This window comes from Hoplias malabaricus, chromosome 1 (genome assembly GCF_029633855.1).
Source record: "Hoplias malabaricus isolate fHopMal1 chromosome 1, fHopMal1.hap1, whole genome shotgun sequence".
Lineage (NCBI taxonomy): Eukaryota > Metazoa > Chordata > Actinopteri > Characiformes > Erythrinidae > Hoplias > Hoplias malabaricus.
In genome coordinates this window covers 67821909-67845246 of record NC_089800.1, presented here as the reverse complement: position 1 = coordinate 67845246, position 23338 = coordinate 67821909, and the positions used below count along the sequence as shown (strand labels likewise).

Below are 23338 nucleotides of genomic sequence, written 5' to 3'. Positions count from 1 at the left end.
TATCTTAGAAAATTAAAATATGAGACCAATTAAAAAACATATATTTTTTATACAGGGTGGACCATTTATATGGATACACCTTAATAAAATTGGAATGGTTGGTGATATTAATTTCCTGGCACATTAGTATATGGGACAGGGGAAATTTTTCATGATGGGTGGTGACCATGGCAGCCATTCTGAAGTTGGCAATTTTGGATGCAACTTTTGTTTTTCAATGGGAAGAGGGTCACGTGACACATCAAACTTATTGGGAATTTCACAAGAAAAACAATGGTTTTAATGTCACTTTATTCCTTCATGAGTTATTTACAAGTTTAAAGTGCTGCTCATTGTGTTGGATTGTCAATGCAACCCTCTTCTCCCACTCTTCACACACTAATAGCAACACCGCAGGAGAAATGCTAGCACAGGCTTCCAGTATTCATAGTTTCAGGGGCTGCACATCTTGTATCTTCACAGCATAGACAATTGCCTTCAGATGACCCCAAAGATAAAAGTCTATGGGGGTCAGATCGGGAGACCTTGGGCGCCATTCAACTGGCCCATGACGACCAATCCACTTTCCAGGAAACTGTTCATCTAGGAATGCTCGGACCTGACACCCATAATGTGGTGGTGCACCGTCTTGCTGGAAAAACTCAGAGAACGTGCCAGCTTCAGAGCATAAAGAGGAAAACACATCATCATGTAGCAATTTCGCATATCCAGTGGCCTTGATTTTCCATTGATGAAGAATGACCCCACTATCTTTGTACCCAATATACCACACCATACCTTCAAGATATGCAGCACCTGAAACTATGGATACTGGAAGCCTGTGCTAGCATTTCTCCCATGGTGTTACTATCAATGTGTGAAGAGTGGGAGAAGAGGGTTGCATTGATAATCCAACACAATGGGCAGCACTCTGAACACATTTTATTAGTGGTCAGAAACTTGTAAATATCTCATGAAAGAATAAAGTTACATTAACACCATTGTTTTTCTTGTGAAATTTCCAATAAGTTTGATGTGTCACATGAAACCTCTTCCCACTGAAAAAAATTCAAAATGGCCACCATGGTCACCACCCATCATGAAAAGTTTCCCGCCTCTCATATACTAATGTGCCTCAAACAGGAAGTTAATATCACCAACCATTCCCATTTTATTAAGGTATATCCATATACATGGCCCACCCTGTACAGTCTTGAAGACTGTACAAAAAAGTATGTACATTGTATACACTCAGTACTTGGTCGGGGCTCCTTTTGTATAAATAACTGCATCAATAGGATGTGGCATGGAGGCAATCAGCCTGTGGCATTGCTAAGGTGTTCTGGAAGCCCAGGTTGCTTTAATAGCGGCCTTCAGCTTGTCTGTATTATCTGGTGTGGTGTTTCTCATCTTCCTCTTGACAAAGGTGACAGGTGAGTTTGCTGGAAAATCAAGCACCTTGATACTCTGTGTAGTGGAGATGAATGTTTTATTAATTTCTAATAAGAAATTTAACTTTTGGGATTTGACTTTAATACTCGGACTTTCAATTTGTCTTTAGAGACATCTCCAATTCACAAAAGCCTAGATCGGAGTTTGAGATAACCCTTCCAGCAAGCACTGGCCCCAAATTGGTGCCTAAAGGTCTGTATCATAAAAACTGACACTACAGGTAACTCCAAGGAACTTTTATGACCCAAGGTCTCTGGGGTCAAGAGAAGAATCTTTGGTGATAGCAGTGAGGCACACAGACCCAACCTAGATTAAATGTCCTCTCACACATCTTAAAAGACTGTTAAAACCAAAAGAATCACACATTCCTTAATTCCTAAGTTTACCTGGTGAACAAGTTGCATATGGGTACAACTGTGTGAAATGAACTCAATTTAGACAATCAAAATGGGTGGAATTAATTTACATGTGTTTAAAGTCACCTTTTTGTATGAACTTATGTAGTAACCAAGGTAGCCACATACTCTGTGTGTTATTTGGTTAAGAATTATGTAAAAAAAAATTTTTCTGAATAATATTACTTTTGTTAACATATAATCTTTTATGTTGCAAAAGTATGATTCAGAATCCTGCGATAGTCATTCAACAGGGATCGTCTTTAAGACTTTGTCTTGTCAAGTGTCATAAATTTTATCTGATGTCACTACCAAGGTACAGGAAACAGTCAATCAGGAGCAAGAGATGCTCCAATCCTCAATCCCTGAGGACCAATCAGGTATTCAAGGCAAGTTTTCTAAAATCTGTCTTAAACACCCAGTGATGTGAAAAACTCAAAAAAGGTTTAAGTTTTTCAGCACTCAGAACAGGAGAAGAACAGAAAGAAAATGTAGAAAATGTAGGATACACTCTCTCTCTCTCATTTCCAGCTCTCTCTCGCTCCTCTCTCTTGCTTCCAGCGAGCAAGGCTTCTCAGCTAAGGTACTTAGTTAAGGGAGAGCCCTGGCTCTCTCTAGAGCTCTCCAGCTCTCTTCAGGCGTCTCTCAGACGTCAGACTCTCTTATGGAATCTCTTAAACAGTCTTGGGCTCCTCAAGCAGGGTCCAGACAGAACAAACCCAGAACTTCCAACCAAAAGTTTTATTGTATTTTTATTTCTAGTAGAAAACTATAGTTTAGAGAGGTGTCTCTCACCAGGAGACAGATCAGCAATGACGGAGAAATCACACAGAGACCTTCAGGACACCACCAGCTCAGGTGGAGTGGTCGCCGTGTCTCTGGCCAAGAGGGAGAAAAGGAACGGCCGCAACTGCAATGCTACGAGGCTTGCGTCTGCAGTGTTCCAGGAAGCCTGTGCCTGAAAACACCGCGCATCAGTGACATACTCCCAGCTGTCTCCAGTCCATGTCCAGGGACACGTAAGGTCACATGGTTTCATTTCTTTCATAGCTCAGGAGTGGTGCTGAATGCTTTGCTGGGATAAACTATAGCCTTTTCAGAGTTTAGGGTAATTATCATAGAGAAATTCCCTCATATTAATCTCCGTGTTCCCTCATGTATCCATTTCATTATATGAATGTATAATCAATATTCATTGTTTGATATTACAATTAATAAACCAGCTGTGTGATAAAACCTATCCTTGGTTATTTTTGTTTATTTGTGCACATTTCTTTTATGGAATTATTACTTTATTTCAGATTCAGTTTCAGAGCCAAGAACCTACAGCGGGTCAATGAGCATATTTCATTAATAATAATTTATTCTAGCTAATTCTGCTATATGATATGTAAAGTCATCCAACATGATGATCTACTTATCCAAGCTAAAATTGAACAGGTAAAATTGGACACTACATATTACTTAATGGTTCCCAAACATGGAGATTAACAAATGAATTCAATAATTAATTATTAATCAAATATGGTTATTATTTGAAGTTATGTAATAACATAATTTTGGGAGTAGGACCACGCCCAAACCCCTCCCCTCAGCCCTATATATACCCTGCCTCCTCATGTCAGTTCCGCATTGGACAAAATTACTGCATTTGGCTCACTGAAAGGACCTTGACTGGATTTGAGTTAATATCTACTGATCCTCTGCCTCATATTTGGAGCTGCATTCAGTCATCATCAAACCCACCGAGCGTTCTATTTTCCGGCTGAACAGCTATGGGACTGCCTCGTATTTGGGGCTACATTCGGCAGTTTTCGCTTCTTCTTCTCCCACAGCAATCTGCCTTCTGAATGAACCTCGCATCAGTCTACCATGCCAGCACATGGCTTCAAGCCTCCCCTTACCTCCAGCTCCGGCTACAGGACTGCTTCATATTTGAGAAAAGCAAATCTGCCGTCGTCATGGCTGCTGCCCCATTGCTCCACCTGTTACAAGTTCTGCAGTGCAAACCGGGCTTCTCCTACTTCTCCCACTATGTGCAGCATCCAGAGCATAAATGCCTCAGCATACTTCTCTCGAAACAAAATCGCTCCTCTTGCTTCTCTCAAAATTGCTCTCAGTTCATACTTTCTGTGTATTCATTTTGTCTGTCATGTACTCTCCTCTACTATTTTGTTTGGTTTCTCCTAAATTACATAATATTTTTCTGTAAAGCCAGGCAAATGTCATCTCTGCAAGAAGTATGCTGAGCCCTAATGTGTAATTTAGGAGAAAACGAACAACCGCATATGTCGTGCACACTGAAACTGGGACGAACTCCGTGGCTTAAACGCCAAGCTTTTCATTGGTCAGTACAAAAGAGGCGTGTCACAACACAAACATGGACAACTTTGAGGAGCAATTCTCAGAAAATCTGCAGTAGAGACAAGCAAAACAAAACCACAGAAAGTATGCGACCTTGCAAAACAAAATTCACGAAAGGCTGGGCAAACTGAGAGCACCTTCACAAATTTAGTTTTGAGAGAAGTATGCTGAGGCCTTTAACCTGCCTCTACCTCTGCCACTGCCATGGCCTTGAGCTTCCCATTTCCTCTTTCTCCGGCGATAACAGCTATTGTAGGGTGACTATATTTTGGTTTGCAAAAAGAAAACTCTTGCGGCAGACAACCCCATGCCTTTATGGGCAGATAATATTCCTATCCATTCAACTTAAACATTTATGACAAATAATAACAAACTATTAAAAGTTAAAAGTTTATCTTGTCAGTTGGTGACAGTGTATGTATCATGGAAAGCCTGTTATTTTGTGTTCATACACAGCTACAAGACTTTACAGCAACTCGTTTACCAGAAACCAACAAGATAACAGATTAACATTTAAGTTTTTGAACATTTCTAAAACCAAGCACCTTAACTTTATCAACCAAGTAATCTATACTTGATAAAGGAACAGGGTATTGTTGGGAACTAGATATTTCTTACTAACTTACATTTCTATAAGGGTCCGACTGATAAAACGGTGCTGTAACTAATTCATAGCCTCGTTTATTTTGAGTAACACCTCGCTCTGGCATTGTGGCTTTAATAATCCAGAGATTTCAGTATAATGTAAAAGCTCATTTTAGTGTAAAGTTAAACAAAAGGCTGTGTAAATGCAGTATCATTCTCCAAAAATAAAGAAGAGACTATGAAAAATATTACCTCAACAACATTCAACACATTTCTTTTCAAGGCTCATATAAACACTGAGTTGCTCACTGCAGTGGACGGTGAACCTATTGGTGTGTCCCAATTCAGCTTTTAACTCAATGACCCCTTGAACACTTAAACACATTCGGCTCACCTTTCAACAATGTCATCAAAGTGAACGTTTCAGTGAAGGATTTAGGGATTATGGCAAGAAACAGGACAGGGGAAAGCCTGCAGTCCGACAAAGAAGACTTGTCCCAGGAAAAGTGGACATCTTGTTGTCCTGAGCTATGGAACTGCCTCATGTTTGGGGAACACGATGAGCCATTGTCATGCCAGCTAAAAGATTTTTAACACTGCTTAAAGATTTTTAATGCACAGAATGTTTTCCTCCTGCAGCTATATCTGTGAAACCCCACCCTACCACCACCAACTCATCCCGACCCCTCTGGTGCTGTGCTATTCACACCCTCCAGCTTCCAGCTCATTACCTCTCTTTTCATGTGCTGCTGCAGACCCTCATCCCGATCCCTCCCCTGTGCTGCTGTGTTGCTCACACTCTCCAGCTTTCTAGCTCATGTTCTTTCAGGTGCTGCGGTGAACCTTCATCCCACTCCACCTCACACACAATTTTTGCTGCTGCGCTAATCCCAATCTCTGAATTTCCAGCTCATCCTCTTTTCAGGTGCTGCCGTGGACCTTTGTCCTAATCACCTCCCCTTTGCTGCTGTCTCACATCAACCCCTTCCCTTATAGCCCATCCTCTCTCCTGATGTGGATCTTCATTCTAATCCCCTCCTCACTTGCAGTTTCACAGTACCTTGCCTCTTTCTTTACAGCACGTCCTCTTTGGACCCTCGTTCCTATGCCCTCCCTCTCACAAACAAGAAGCATCCTGAGTCTTCTGTACAGCGCACACTCTCTCCTGCTGGATTTTATTTCATGCCTCTCTGCTTGCAGCTACGCTACTCCCAGCCCTAGCTCTGAAACTTGCACTTTTTTCTACCACTGACCTTCTGCCCAACCTCTACTTTTTCAGCCCTCACTCTGTCCTCAGGTACTGCTGTGGATCTTTGCCCCATCATCTCCTCTCAGCAGCCATGCTGCTCCCAGCATTTAACTGTGCAGCTTGTGTACTAAGGACCTTTGTCCCTATTTCTCCTCTAGAGACCACACCACACCCTGCCTCCTATGGTACAGTTCACACCATCTCCTCTAGCTGCTGTGGGCCTTCAACCTGACCTCTCCCCTTTGCAGCTGCATTGCTCCCAGCCCTTAAATTCAAGCTCATGCCCTTTCCTCAGGTGATGCCTTGGGCACAGCCCCGTGCCCGGCACTCCAGGCACCCAACACCACCTCAAATTCAATTCACCCTCTCACACGTTGCCTGTCCTTTGGCACCTGCTTTTTGACATCTAGGCATCTCTGCCATCCTTGAGTCAAATATCTCGTCACCATGCTTGAGCTCCTCAAGTCACAAATATCTCGTCACCTTTTGGATTTGTCTCTTTCAGTTTGCTCCAAGCTGCCTTCTGCCTTGCTGTTCCTGTTGGGCTGACCGGGAGCTCCCCTTTTGAGGCTTCATATTTGCCTCACCTGTCATCCCTCTAGATCACTTTTCCATTATTCAATTCCCTCTATGCCACTGGAAGGCAGCATCATGGCATACTTGCCAAGTCAAGACATCTCAATGAATTAATGCTGTCCCTCTGTAGTATTTAACTTTCAGTGCCTCTACTAATGCATTTTCTTCTGGCCTGATGGCCTGATCTTAGCCATCTTAAGACCAACGCAGACTCCATTGCATTGTGCAAGCACTACTCCTTTACCCTTTTACCCATGTGGCACTTTGAAGACTCAAATATTCACTGTAGAATATTCTGTTATCATAATCAATAAAGGACGTGAAATTTATTCAACCTAATTCTATTCCTCTACCATCTCACACAACGCTCAATCATGCCCCAGTTTATTAAAGGCAGTTGATTTGTGGACTCACTAAACCCTTTCAGTCACCTACATACGATCCAGGTCACCAACCTAACCCTTGATCAAAGTACCTGTCCATTCTGTAGCACCTAATGACTAGCATTCCTTTCACTTTTGGGAATGAAGCCACCCTGAACTCCTCCCCAAAAACCTTTAAGTTCACCTCCCATTTTCAGACTTAAGGAGCATGGTCTGTACTAGCAAAACCAGGTATTGGTACTTTTGGCAGTGTGGACAGGTGTCAAGTCCTGCTGGAAAATGAAATCCACATCTCCATAAATCTTGTCAGCAGAGGGAAGCATGAAGTGCACTAAAATTTCCTTTGGACTTGATATAACACTTTGGACCAGCACCAGCAGATGACATGGCTCCCCAAACCATCACTGATTGTGGAAACTTCACAATCGCATTAACGAGTGGTTGTAGTAATAAAGTGATTAGGTTTGTGTGTGAGGGTGAACATATTTGAGAGTGTGCACAGGCTATAGATATTGGTATATGTGGCGAAGCACAAGACTGGAACTTAGACACCAGAAAGGCCAGTGTTGGTTTACGGCTGTCGATAGTTAAAGGTAAGGAATGACTGTAAAGCTGGCTTGGAGGGGGTGGGTCTGGGATGCCAGATTTCACTTTTGAGCCTTCTGGAGGTTTTGTTGGCTTAATTCAGCAGAACACTGATGAGGGGCCTTGCCTACCTGATGACCCCTGTGAAGAGCTAGTGACGCAGTGTGTGGTTTGGGTACTCATGTGATGGGCTCAATAACCGTAGATGTTAAGGGCAGCTGGTTGCTGATCGGATCATAAACAGTCACAGCAAACTTAGGGTGTAGCTGTAGGATTGGAAAAATAGAAATTATGTGGCTGCTGGTAGGAAGATAGTGGGGTGGGCCCTATGTGAAGCTCTGATGGATTGGCATAGGATATTTTACATCTGTAAAGAATCTATAAGAGTTTCACTTTTTGAATTGAATTACTAAAATAAATTAACTTTTTGATGATATTGTGATTTATTGCGATGCACCTGTGCCGTGTGTGTGTGTGTGTGTGTGTGTGTGTGTGTGTGTGTGTGTGCATGTGTATGTGGTACAGACTGAAAACAAGACACAACTGCTTCCACACATTGTTCACACATGTTTATAATAGCAAAACCACAGAAATGGTGGAACTGAAGGATTCAAATGGAACTCCATTGGGTTCCTTTGGGTGGATTTGTTTAAGCAAGCTATTATGATGCACACAATCCTGTTTCCAGCTAAAATAACTGCTTCAGTCAGAATCTTTAGCTAAGGCCTAACCCTGAACAACATGACTGTGGCTGAAATTATCCTCTTTATACTTCCAATCCCATAATAATCCACACTGTCACAGATCATTTTATTTGGCCTGTATAAATGTTACAGAAAGAATTAGGAAATGTATTTTCTCTGTTATTATATTTTAAATGTGAATGAAGCTCCCAGTTGAAACAGAACCAAGAGATGTTCATTTAGATAAGTCCATTTGATAGAGACATAAGTCATTATACCAAAAAAAATATTTCTGAAAGTTACTATTTTTATACAGCCCATCATTTCTCATAATGCAGACCTTCATCCCAACCCCTCGTTTCACGGTCGCACCTCCCCTGCCTCCAACTTTACAGCTTGCTCACTCTCTCCTCAGAGGCTACTATGGATTCTCATCCCTATGGCAGAGTACAGTGAAACTGCAAGGGGGAGGGGATTAGGATGAAGATCCACATCAGGAGAGAGGGTGGGCTGTAATGGAAGAGGTTGGTGTGGGACAGCTGCAAAGGGGAGCACAAAATCCCTATGTATCCATCCTTCTTTTGTATTCGTGTAATACTTTTAAAAAATATTGTAGTTTTGGACTGAAGCTGACGATGTCACGATGTTCTCAAAGTTGATTGGCAGATTGGTTTGATTGTATGGGTGTATACTTTTCTCATTAGTTCCTTCCTCACTTCATATTTTTTAATCCTCTTGTGTTTTCCACTGTTCTATTTCTTAACCTGTTTTTTCCTGTTCTTTCTTTTCTTTCTGTTTTTTTCCTTTCTTCTGTCTTGCTTTCTGCAAAAAATTTGATGCCTACTTATTTTCTTTAAATATGCTTTCAAGTCTAGCCATTTATAATAATCATTAATCTAAATTAGTTTGATTTGTTATTTTGTACCCTCTTTTTCTTCCCAAAAACGGATGAATGTTCAATATTAAAATGTTCAATAAAACTTGTAAAATTACAATCATTATATTTTTGAGTTATTACTGAATAAAATACAAAGAATTATGAAAATTCTAAGTGATTCCAAACGTTTAAATGCCAATGTGGAGATTCATGCCTTTTACGGTGCATTAGACAAGGCCATATTTCTGTACCTCTTAAGTGGGATCAAGCAAATGCACAGTACACCTACACACTACTGCTCATGTTTCTGTCCACATTGCTAAATCTCTCCAGCCTCTGAACGTCATACAGTACACACTTGTGTTTACCACTGCACACACACAGAGCATTTTGAAATGGTGGGCCACTCTGACCCACCTAAAGATCATTCTATCAAAGCTCTACACTGAAGTACTGTGGTCAGGAGATCTGGAAAATAACATCAAAGTAGGCTGTAAAATAGGTAGAATATTTAATATTTCTTTAAATTTAAGCATGTTTTAGATGTGAGCAATGAAAAACAAATGAGGAGGGAAAAAATCTTATACTCAGAGCTATTCAAAACTAAAGCACCTTCAGACTGTGTAAAAAAGTGAGTTAATACCTATTAAGTCTTTATTATAAAATATATCTTGTCAAATGGTACATTAAATGAAGAGCAATCACCTGAGCTTTGAGTGACTGCCATTTGGAAAACCCTTGCCTTGTTAACGTGTGAATTTAATAAATTCCATGGAGATAAATATCTTTCATACGCAACTTTCAAAATCTTGCTTTAATTACATATTGATGAGTTTACCTGTTATTTTATGAGGTATTCTGGGTGATGCTACCCAAATAATGACATGTTCTTAGGATTTGACAATTATGATATAAGACTTTATGAGAAGAGCTTGTGTTTGGAGAAATCCTATGTTGTTTTTTTAGATATTAAGTTTAAAGAAAGATAGTCATGTTTTACACAATGTTTTATAACTTCATACATTATACACACTTAAAAATGATAGATGTACTAAGGTTCTTTAGGGTCTGTGTATATTTCATTAGTTTGATTCTTAGACTGAATGTAGAATGAGAGAAACTAAAAAACAGCTCGTACATTCGTTTTTCATCAGTGTCTAAGAGGACTTTTATTTTAACTGCAGAGAAATTACATTTTCACAAATTTTTACTAGTGAAAATTTAATTTCTGATATCAATAATTACATTTTACCTAGTAAATTTAATTCTTATTAGTGATAATTCAAGAGTTTCCCCATTCATTTTAGTGGGGAAAACATTTTTACTAGCAAAAAATCAACTCTTGATATCCAAAATGTAATTTTCAGTAGTAACAATTTAAATCTTGATATCAAAAGATTCTCTGTGAGGAGTTTGGTGTGTTCTCCCTGTGTCCACGTGGGTTTCCTCCGAGTGCTCCGGTTTCCTCGCACAGTCCAAAAACACATGTTGCTGGGTGGATTAGTGACTCAAAAGTGTCTGTAAGTGTGTGTGTTGCCCTGTGAAGGACTGGCGCCCCCTCCAGGGTGTATTCCCGGCTCTGGACCCACTGCAACCCTGAACTGGATAAGCAGTTACAGATAATGAATGAATATAAAGAACTGAATTTTTACCACTGAAAATTTATTTTCAGAAATGAAGAATTGACTACATTTTAGAAATAAGCTCAAAAAAGCACCCCATTACTACAACTGTAAGTGACTATACTGATTAAATTTTAACCTGTAACAATTTAATTATTGATTTCAAAAATTTTATTTTTACATGTAAAAATTACATTTTTGATATCAAGTATTGAAATTTTACTAGTGAAAATGTATATTCTGATATTAAGAATTTAATTGTTACTAGTAAAAATTCTATTTTTACATGTAATAATTAAATTACAACTAGTAAAAATATACATTTCACATGTAATAATATAGACTTATTTGTGGAATTTAATTTATTACTAGTAAAAAAATTATTTTCAGTAGTAAAAATTATAGTTAGTACTTTTACTTGTAAAAATGTAATTCTTACTAGTAAAAAATTAATTAATACTTGTATTAATTCAATTTTTACTAGTAAACATTTAATTCTTTCTAGTATAAATTGAAATTTTACTAGTGGAAATTGACTGTGAGGACTTGGTGTTTTCTCCCCGTGTCTGTGTGGGTTTCCTCCGGGTGCTCCGGTTTCCTCCCACAGTCCAAAATCACACGCTGGTAGGTGGATTGGCGACTCAAAAGTGTCCGTAGGTGTGAGTGTGTGAGTGAATGTGTGTGTGTGTGTCTGTGTTGCCCTGTGAAGGACTGGCGCCCCCTCCAGGGTGTATTCCTGCCTTGTGCCCAATGATTCCAGGTAGGCTCTGGACCCACCGCTACCCTGAATTGGATAAGCGGTTATAGATAATGAATGAATGAATGAATGAAGGAATGAATAGTGGAAATTGAATTATTACTAATAAAAAATTATTTTTGATATCAAGAATTAAATTGTTACAAGTGAAAATTTTATTTTGGATATTAAGATTTGATGTTTTACTAGTAAAAATATTTCTCACACTAAAATTAATGGGGCAACTTTGAAATGATCACTAGTAACAATTAATTGCTGATGTCAAAAATTACATTTTCACTAGTAAAAATCTAATTTCTGATATCAAGAATTACATTTTTTACTAGTAAATATTAAATTCCTGATATCAGAAATTAAATTTTCACTTGTGACAATTGAAATCTTACTAGTAAGATTTAAATTCTTGCTAGTAAAATTGGCTTTTTTACTAGCAACATTTGAATTTTCACATGTGCAAATTGAATTCTTGATATCAAGAAAAAATTATTAAAAGCTAAAACTGCTTGCCATACTAGGCGAATAAGTTCAAGATATCCGTAATTTAATTGAAGATATCTTAAAAGGAATTGTGACTAGTCAAAAACAATTTTGGATATCTTTAACATAGTTTGACTAGTCATTACTTTCATTAAAGATATCTAGAATTTAATTTAGTTTCAGATATCTTAACATATATTAAGATATCCTTAATATAGAGGGAATTTAAGATATCTTTAATTGGAATTATGACTAATCAGAACAAAAGGCAAGATATCTCTAATTTACTTTTTGACTAGTCATAATTTAATTGTAAATAATTGTAGCTGAAAACTTTCATTTCAGATATCTTGAATTGGAGCTTTCATTGAACTCAGTGGTAAATTTGAGATATCTTAAATTGTTATTTAATTAACTATAAATATAATTAGAGATATCTTAGTTTAGAATTTTGTCTAGTCATAAATGAATTGCAGATATCTGTAATGTAAATCCGGTTGCACCATTTACTGTTAAAACGGCTTGCCATAGAGGATCAGGGTGTCTAGGACATCACCTTACACTAGAGAGCTCATGGCAATGTATCAGTGGCGATTGCTCTAAGACTGCAAGGGAAGCTCAGCTTCCCCTAAAATGTCAAAAAATAAGTGATCAAATATATACTGTTGTGTGTACATGTCATTGAATAAATATGCACTACAACGCGATTAACTTTTGTTCAGAATCAGCTTCTTATCACTGGTAAAGACGCGGCTTTCCTCTCAATCATTAGCGCAGATTCATAGCGATTTAAACAGTGCGGACGCTGAGCGTCCACAAAGTTCAATAGCTAAGCAGCGAAGTGCAGCGAAACGAGACGAGTCATTGGATAAATGCTGGCTTTTGTCCCGCCCATCGGACGCTCAGCGTCTCTGGGGGTCTATGGGGCAGTGGGCTGGCCTCGGCTGGCCCGGACGCTCAGCTTCTGCATGATAATTGGATGATCTGTCTGAGGCTGAATCCCTTTTTGATTGACAGCGAATTGAGCGAATCAGCGATCCTTTGGTGTAAAGATCCGTGGGAGCATTACATTTTCATTCTGTTCTTAGTTGAACCAGACTTTCTTAAACCTCTTAGCGGCATTTTCTTTGTTAAAAACGACTAGTGACAAATCGAGCTTCTATTTCTGGTGGGTTTTTTTGTAGCTGCTTGTGTTTGGAGACTGACTTCTTTTACTCTTTCTGACTTCTATGGCAGTTTCTGTCCAGCGGGTGCTGCTGAGCCCCTCCACCGTCACAAAGCACTCACAGGCGGACACACTTCACATGGGCCAAGGCCGTTTAAGCAGCCTAGCTCTGCAGGCCATTGAGAGGACACTAGTCAAGTCCCTGGAAAAGACGCCTTGTTGGTACGACAGGGTCACAGATCATTTTCTTGAAAAGGAACAGAGGGTAGAATTTACGTATAAATAAACCAACACATTTTATGATGTAGGCCGAAATTGAGCTTCCCCTCCTTGAAAGACAGGCATCCGCCACTGCAATGTATGTATGTGTGTCTGTGTTCCTGTGTATGAGTTTGTGTGATCATGGCCCCACGAGCTGATCAGTGAACTTATTTCCCCTGTAATTAAGTCCCTTTCTTTCCTATCCATTACATCTCCCTCATGCATTGCAGCTTAGAGTGAAAATTACAGCCTTTTCCCCCCTCCTTTTTTCCTTCAATCCATCTCTTGCGTTCCTTCTGGCCTGTGACTCGCTCTGTGAGTCTTAATGATGCTTGTCCGAGACCCATCAGTGAAGCAGGAAAACTCCGGAAAAGGGGAACAGCAAGTGTAGATGATGTGTGTCAACCTTGAATCACACACACTGAAATAGTTTAATGACGTCATATAGTAATAATAATGGCATTATATTATTCTGATCCAAAGCCAAAGCAAAATAAAAAAGGACTCCGGAAATATAGATATTTGTATGATGTTGTTGCAGTCTTAATTACTATTATAATTTTTTTTTATTATATGAGTTTTTATTTATGTGACACAAAATCTTACAATTTTTGTTCTATATGTTCATATAACCACACCAACACACTGGACAACTCTGTTGATGCCTGTCTAATGAGCAATTCTGTACAGACATTTCCATAAGCATTTCTGCATACATGACTGGTTCTCAGCAATGCCTTTTAAAAAAGTTTCCTTTATCAAGTATATATTATATCTCCTTGTTAACATATAAATGTGCTTGAGCTTAGCATTGTTAAAAACATTTTAGTTATAATGTAATCTTTTCAGTTTCTGTCATGATCACATGTTATCTCATGTAAATGAATATCATTTCAACACAGGGAAACAGTTGTGTAGTTTGGCAATAACACACAATAACAGGTTTTCTTTTAACAGACTGTCATAAACTCTGTTTATATATGTTTATATATGTTTATGTCACTACAGCAAGTTAAATTGTGTATTTTCCCCTAACATCAGCATTTTTAAAAACATCAAACTAAAAATAAAAACTCATACCCTGGTGTGGTTGGTCGATAGAGGGCGTTAGGGCTCTGCCCACTCTGGTAGAAATATCAATTTACTTGAGATATGAGTATGTGGGTTACATATGTAACGTAAATTGTAATATACATACTATATTGACAAAAGTATTCATTTGTCTGCCTTCACATGCATATGAACTTGAGTGACATCCTATTCTTAATCTATAGGGTTTAATATGATGTCAGCCAACCCTTTGCAATTAAAAGAGCTTCAACTCTTCTGGGAAGGCTTTTCACAATGTTTTGGAGTTTGTTTATTGGCATTTTTGACTATTCTCCCAGAAGTGCATTTGTGTTCAGACACTGATATTGGTCGAGAAGGCCTGGCTCACAGTCTCCACACTAATTCATCCCAAAGGTGTTCAATTAGATTGAGGTCAGGACTGTGTGCAGGCCAATCAAGTTCTCCCACACCAAGATCACTCATCCATGTCTTTACAGGCCTTGCTTTGTGCACTGGTGCGCAGTCATGTTGGAACCAGCAGGGGACATCCCCAAATTGTTCCCACAAATTTGGAAGCATGAAATTGGGGGCCGACCCTAACTACAGAAACACAAGCCCACACCATAATCTCCCCCACCACCAAATGTTACACTTGGCACAATGCAGCCATACAAGCACCATTCTCCTGGCAACTGCCAATCCCTGTCATTCCCAATTGCTTCCACTTTGTTATAATACCATTGACAGTTGAATGTGGAATAATTAGTAGCGAGGAAGTTTCATGACTGGACTTATTGCACAGGTGGCAACCTATTATGGTACCATGCTGGAATTCACTGAGCTCCTGAGAGTGACACATTCTTTCACAAATGTTCATAAAAGCAGCCTGCATGTCTAGGTGCTTGGCACCAAGTGATTGGAACACCTTAATTCAATTATTTGGATGGGCGAGTGAATACTTTTGGCAACATAGTGCATACGATATACTGAGAAAAAGGAGACTCCTTTTAATTCGAGGCTTCTGGTGATGGCAGAAGCACAGCCAATCAAAAAGTGCTGCTGAGCAAAAATATGTAGCAACATAAATTTAGCCAGTCAGCATCCTTGAATCTGACACTTTAAGGGTGCTTTGTCTATTGCCCCAAGCAGAGTCAGTTTGTGGTCGATTAAGGACACTTAATGGTTATTAGTGATTACTCAGGGCAAAGGATTCTGGCAGCCTCCAAATTCAATATGATACCAGAATTCAATGAAAAGAGATAATTTTTCTCCATTTGTCAAGCATTTTGTTTTAATGTGAAGAATGTCACAGGCTCGCAGGGAAACATAAATAATTCCTTTTACAAGACTGTTGCCTGATGTGGACCTACAAGAGGAGTGCAACAAGTGTGCATAGGGGGCACTAATTAGCACTTCTGTTGGAGAAGATTAAAGAATTGGGACACCTTACAGCCTTGTATACTTAAGCAGACACAAGCAAACATGGTGTGAGTGTACAAGTGTGAGAACTTGGACAGGTGAAATAGTTTCTTTGGAGTCCTTGAATCTTTTGATGATGAAAATGTGCATTGTAAATCATCAAATGAAGTCATTTGAAATGACTCAAATAATTAAATATGTTCTAAAACTGCTTAATAACACATTTTTGGGGAACATGGCAAGCTTTAAATCATACATACATAAAACGCAAGGAATTTCTTAATTGTGTGACCTAATCTTAAATTGCCCATGTTCTAACTTTTTCAGAATGTGTTACAGGCATTAGTTTCAGATTGTATATTTACAGAAAAATGTGGATGGATTTACAGCTCACAGCATTCTGTATTTTTTGCTTTTCACATTTGTCCCAACTTTTCAAAACCACTGTGTTTTATGTCTGATGGCTCAATCAGATATGTTAGATTTAGTATGGTTCCCCTGATTCAAAGTAGGAAATAGTAGTCAAAAACTGCAAGAAATCTTAATTCACCCTGCGGGGGTATCAGTTGTTTACAATTCAAGTCACAAAATGACTGCAGTCATCCATTTTCAAGGGCAAAACCAGCAGAAGATATTTGTGTGTGTGTGTGTGTGTGTGTGTGTCTTTACCTTTAAAAATAATTACCATTTCTGCATTCATGTCCTGAAAACAAACATGCTGTACATGCAGAACAAATATTTTGTGTGTTCTCCCTACATGTGATGTGAATAACAAATGATTTATATTACATCAAAAAATACTGTGACTAATGAAATAAATACAGCTCAGGTAATCTTTGGAACAATGTCTCTAAATTCAAATTTTCTACATACAGATTTGAAAAATATTTCAACATACACTGGACAGGCCACTAGTCCCAGTAAAATGTGATGAGTAACATTTGGGCCCCGCCTCAGTCAAGCACAGATTGGCTGATCTTCTCTGTGACAGACAGCTACAAATGTGTGGGAGAGAGCAGGACCAGCTTGACCAAGCCCCTGTTGAGCTGCGATTGGCTGATCCTTATTTTGACAGACAGTTCTGCTCAACAGATCAGTAACGCGGGGTGCTGAGTACAACATTCGAGCGAGAGGCGAAGTCACGCGGAGTCGTAGGTTTTCAGTGAAAACAGTTTGTAAATTCGATGTCAGACACATTTGAACTATTCGCAGTGCAGCTCAAGGATTAGATGACATTCGATAGTGTTCTTTCTGGTTTGGTGTGTTTTAACTTTAACTTAACACATCAGTGATTGGATTAACGTAGTAAGTTGAATATTTGGGCTCGCAGTCTTTAACGGACGCAGTTTGTGTTCTACGGCGTGACTGGACTTGAAACTAAGCATGTAACTCTTGGCCGAAGTCACTCGGAGATTCAGACTGTGTTTGATCGACTTACAGACATGATTCCGCCGGCTAACATGAGTGGGAGTGAGAGCTGTGTGAGCTGTAAGGAGAACGAAGCGGACACTAATATTCCTGACCTGCCCCAATCTCCGTCCTCCATCAGCCAGCAGGAGTCCAAGGTAACGGTGACGTGACGTCACGGCTCTAACGGTTACTCGCAATTGCGGCTCTTAAGACCTAATTTTGTATTTGAAAGGATTTAATAACACCTTTTTGTGATAACTTTTACACCGTTACAGATTACACTTGACTTAAAACGTTGTAGTAAATTACTTGCCTCAAGACGAATATGCTTGTAAGGCACAGTGCCCATTATTAAACAGCAACAACAGAAATGCTGACTGGTTAATTTTTATCTGTTGTTCTTATAAAGATAACAGTAAGTTAAGAATAATTTTATTTTAGCTCCATAAATTTAAAATATTACAAATCATTCACAGGTTTATTAACTATCCTTAAAACAAAGTTGAATAATTTACAATTAGTTTAAAGTCCTTTATTAGATACAATATCCACAACTATAACAAGTTTTGACCCCACCTTACATTAAAGACAAGCTTTGTTATTTATTTAATATATTTTTTTGCTTGCTAGATAAATTCTTTTTATCAATATAAATAATTAATGTAAGCTAATTTGAGAATATTTGGCTGAATTAGCATACAACAAATTACTGTATTTGTAGATTCATTTCCTCACAAATATATGGGACTACATGCTTAAAAGAAGCCACGTACCATCATATAAATTTTTTATTGCCGCTGTCCAAATAAAAACATGTACTTTACAGGAGAAGGAAAAACCTTCTTAACTTTCAATGAAGGTCAATGTAAAATGATTTTTTTCCAAGTAATTTTGCAGCATTTCTCTGAAATTTTCATACAGTGTGAAGGACAGCTGTTGTGTTCAAATGATGTAAATTAAAAATTGATAAAACTATGAAGAATACGTAGGCCAACAAGAATACTTTTCATTCTCCATCTCTGAGCACACCTTTTTATACACCTGGTGATACATTTTTTATAATGCACAAATAAATGATCAGAAAGATCAAGGCCTTCCAAAACCATTCCAGTGTTTTTTCTTTAATGATCCAGCTTCAGTGACATTTTTAGGTTTACCTTACCACTTGACTGAGATGTGCATCACAATTTGTTATAGAGTGGGATTTTTTTTCTCTTTTTGTGATGTGTAAATGAAGAAGACCAGTTGGACAGATTTGTGGTGCAGTGGGTGAGTCGTGGGATGTGTTTAGTCACTGGTATTGGCATTTTTTCTGCTTTTTTTGAGGCCTGCTTCAACTATCTGGGTCATCTCTAGCCCTGAGTTAATACAATTAGGCCTAAAATATCAGACAGGTCACTGAAGTAGAAGAATCCACTGCCAGTTTCTCACATTAAATATTTGCTGACAGTTATTTTCTGTTCTGCTTCATAATAGCCTTAGACATTATAATCAGACACCTGTTCATATTTTATGACTCTGTCACTTGCTAGTGAACACTCATTTTATATATAATATGCATAAGGCCAGTTTAAATGCAGTTGTATTCTATTCAGACTGCCAGTGAATTCTATTTTCACGTATTTATTGCATCAGTAAGTGTGTCCTGTATGATATTCAGTCTATTTTGACTTGAAAGGAGCTGTCACTGTCTGTATCCCTGTTACTGAATGCCCTCAGACAAGGCAGTGGGAATCCTCTTCAGTATCATAACTAACTGTGTGGTTAAACTCTAAAGAGTCTCTCTCTCTCTCTCTCTCTCTCTCTCTCTCTCTCTCTCTCTCTCTCTCTCTCTCTCTCTCTCTCCCTCTCTCTCTCTCTGTCTGAGCTATTTGAACATGCTTCATCCCCACCTGGAAGGAGCCCTCTTTTACTATTATTTCAGTCTTGTCTTGGCACATTTCCGAGGCATGAAATCTGAAATCAGGGTGTATTTACACCTACAGTTCACTAATTCTGTCGAGACTTTTCATTGTACTTTTCAACTGTTTACAGTAAGCCTTTGCTGACACTGAAAAACATTCTTTCAAGCAAGAATAGGTTCAGCAATTTCAAAAATTTGTTTGTGTCCTCATGAAATATAGGTGTAACTGCTTAGTTGCTATATCTACGCTTCAAATGAATAACATTAAAATGGAAAGATGCATGTTTTTTTGACTCTATCATTAATACAAGTCTCAGACACAGACGCTCAACCCACACAGATTTAGAGTCTGATATCTACAGTGCATGAAACCTGGTCACACTGAAGATTCTGCCAGTTGAATTCTGATTGGCTCTCCGCACTTCTGTGAATAAGATTGCTGTTATTGATTTGTCATGCCACAATAGCTTATAGTTGGATGTTTTGCATGTTTTTTTAACTGCAGCAGTAGGTGGTTCTTGGCTATGTTAAGTGGTGAAAAGCACCAGACTCTCTAGAGAGTCAGGCAGCATGAAGTTACCTTTATATAGATTTTACTTACTAATACTAGGCATAACATAAAGACAAGGAAATATAAAACAAACACATTTCTTACAGTCCTTATTCAGCCAATGTCCAAGAGCCTTTCAAAATAATTAACAACAAAGAAGTATAATTAGCCTATAATTGTTTTATATTTACTGTCTTCTCTCATAATGTCTTTTGACCATGTCTTGAAAACTATTCTTGTTTACATTATTCAGTAAATGTTGTAGAGTGGCAATGTTAGGCATTGCCTAAAACAAGAACATAATATGGTATTTACAACAACAACATGGTTAATCATCGGGGTTGCATTATTCATGAGATATGCGGAAATGTCTCTTGTAAATTGCTTTTAGTGTGATATAAGGTCTCCTTGTGCCATTAAGTTCTTGCGTGGATAATATGGTGCTTGTGTTTGAAACTGCCCATAAGGCTATTGTTTTTGCAGAGGACACTAATGCTGGCTCTGGGGATACTCTGGGGATTGAAAAAATTTGATTACTATTTCTATTATACTAATTCTATTCTATTCTGTAGATGTGGAATGGGATCAGTTTGATGCATGTATACATTTTCAGTTATGATACATGTAAGTTTACCTAGAAGACAGAATCTAAAGGTCATGTGAAACGTTAGTAAAAGAATAGTGTCTCATCCAGTGCATGAGCAAAATAATTAAGTATTGTAGTTCTAAAAGTCACTCAAATGATATTTTATATAAACATCTGCTGATAGAGATATGCTGCTGATGTGCTTTTTCCTGTCCCTGTCTTTATCTCTTTGTCCAGTTTTTCAACAACTATCTGATTGGCTTTTTGCTTTTAACATTCATTAAGTCTTGAATTTGTGTTTATTTGTTTGCTGTTTTAGGAATTAATCCACTCCCAAAGCCAAAATTAGATTACATAGCTTATTAGGGAGTTTTCACACCAGTAATGTTGATGTAATGTGCAATTATTTGTCATTGTACAACATACAAGAAAATGTGCCTTCCACATTTAACCCATCAGTGGCTGTGAACACACATGCACACTAGTGCACTAGGGGCTGTGAACACACACCCAGAGCAGGAGCAGTTGTGGGTTCATTTGCCTTGATCAAGGGCACCTCAGCCATGGATTGAGGGAGTAAGACAGTGCTGGTCCTTCATACCCACAGGGCCCAGTGCCCACCCAAAATCATTGAGTGCAAATTTGAAATGTGTTCCAAACCGCATGCTAGCAGACCACATAGCATAAAGTTATAACACATAACATTAGGTATAAAGCATACTGACCCATTATCAGAAGGTAAAGTGCAAGCAAGTGTGATTTGGGTCAGCCAACACAATTCACCTGTTTAAGGTGGAACAGAAAGAGTGAATGCTAAGCTGGTAAATAAGTAGGATAAGCAATGCATATGCAATGTATGTTTTATACATCTTGATCTGAGCCACAAAAACGTATTAGTAGTATATATTAGAACTGAACCAGTTAGTTCAGACACTCCCCTCTACAAACTAATCAACACTGCCCACATAGGTAATGACAGCAGAGCGTAGGAAATTCTTTTAGTCTGTTGGCTAAATTATAGCATGAAACAAAAACATATTGGACCAAATCATTACAATGTAACAAAACATAAGTCTTCGTCTGGAGCTGTGCAGGAGAAACTCCGGAACATTTCCTGCTGCGTTCTCACTTGCTCTGGCTCTAACTTTACCTGGAGTTTTTACTAGGGTGTGAGTAGGATAAAGTCCTGGTAAATTTCAGGGTGAATGTTGCAGTTGGTTGCGTTCACACATACAACTCCTCTGGGTAAACTCTGGAACATTATAATGCGTGTGTGAAAGGGGTATGAGTGAGGCTGATGATCTAAGATTCATTTTGCCAATTGATATCTAAATGCATGAGGTCATTTGAATGTTATATACATATACAAGTTGAAGCCACACACTTGGTGTGGCTTAAATAAAAAAATTTTTTGTTTCATCATGCTAATTCCATGTTTCAGTAAAAACCATGTTTCAGGAAAATACGCGATATCTTGTAAAGTGCAATTAAAACATTACTCTTTGATTTCACTAATGTTAGTTCTATAAAACCACTTCTCTCCTCTCACCTTCTTGTGATGAAAATTTGCACCGCGTCATTACCCCAGCTCCTCCTTTTTTTCCCCAACATGCAGATATCACCAGCAGAAGCTTAGCATTTACCCTGACAATTTTACAATCAAACCAAAATAAGATAAAAAATAGTCATAAAAGCTATATTTTATTTAAAAGGTTAATATCTTGCCATTGGCACCGGCAGATAAATGCATGAAAAACATCAGATATTGGCCCATATCAGTATGTTCCTAAGATATTTTTTCCTGCTTTAGTAACCACGTTAATTAGAATTTAAAAGTCTGGTTTTAGATTTTTGCTCACAGTTTAGTTAATTAATTCATTAATTTCTTAAACAACTTCATCCTGATCAGGGTTGCGGTGGGTTCAGGGTCCACCCAAAATCATTGAATGCAAATTTGAAGTTTAGCAACTTAATTTCTACATGTGTCAGAGACTGTTAATCTGTATAAATGTTTTATTGGTGCTGGTCATTTAGACTATAATTTTGAGAAACATGGCTTTTTAAAACTTTAAGGCTCCAGTACTTCCTTGAGATAATTTACCAGGCTTTTCATGTGTAATCTCCAAGTGTTGCATTTGCTTGCTGCCAACAGTTTCGGTGTTCTGCTTCTTTTCTTTGTGAATTTGCACTTCTCAGGTAATAATAGAATGAAGAATGTGCCTCTCGCTCTGTCACACATAGAAGAAATAGACCTAGCCCTGTGCCAAAAATATGTGGTTTTTTATCAGCACTTCATCGTCGTGGTGCAGGCTGTTTGAGGCTAACACAGAACAGGCGTTTTGGTTCTGGCAGGAGAGAGAAATTGAGTTCGAATAGAGGCAGAAGATTTGTTATTTCCCTGCATGGCGGTCTTTTGTTTATGGAAAATGTACTTAATACAAACAGTGGCATTGTTCGTGTGGGACAGAGAATGCTTGAAGCAGACTGTTCTGATTAGGGGGTTGGGTAGAGAGTGAGGGAAGCTTCTTTCTCACCTAGATAAGATTAAGCACAGATCTTTAATCTGAAGCCTTATGAGCTCATTGTACAAAACAACAGATGTGGACTTGTACAGCTATGTTTCATAAGCCATGCCTATGTTCAAAGTTAAATTGGAAGACAGATTTAAAAAGTGTCCAAACAGAATTTTGAATTGGCTGTGTAATTTAACCAAGGACTGGGTTACAGGAGAAGTAACAAAATTCTACTCACAAGATTTGATATACATATTTGTATTTTAATCATTCATTAAATTATGTTTTTGAAAGCAGGATTACATTTGTTTTCCTCATGGCTGATAAAATGTGAAGTGAGTGCCCTGCCCCTCAAGCACAGAAATCAAACAGTATCTAGTCTCTCATTTGTGTTTGTGTGATATTACACTTTTACGTGTTGCACAATAGGAGATAATTAGTTTTATAAAAACAGATTTAAATCTTGTGAAGCCTACCACAAGCATTTAACATGAGAA

General features: G+C 38.3%; 1 protein-coding gene across 2 annotated transcripts in view; it reads left to right on the top strand.

Annotated features, from left to right (window-relative positions):
- The first annotated feature begins 16923 nt into the window (after positions 1–16923).
- stac (SH3 and cysteine rich domain) overlaps positions 16924–23338 on the top strand; it is a 63895-nt gene continuing 57480 nt past the window's right edge. The window contains exons 1-2 of one of the 2 annotated variants that reach the window (XM_066682205.1): positions 16924–17030; positions 17320–17444. In XM_066682205.1, the coding sequence (XP_066538302.1) occupies positions 17322–17444 (123 nt within the window). In that variant the 5' untranslated portion in view covers positions 16924–17030; positions 17320–17321. Of the gene's footprint in view, positions 17445–23338 lie in introns of both variants that reach the window. The other variant, XM_066682201.1, reaches the window with a different exon arrangement.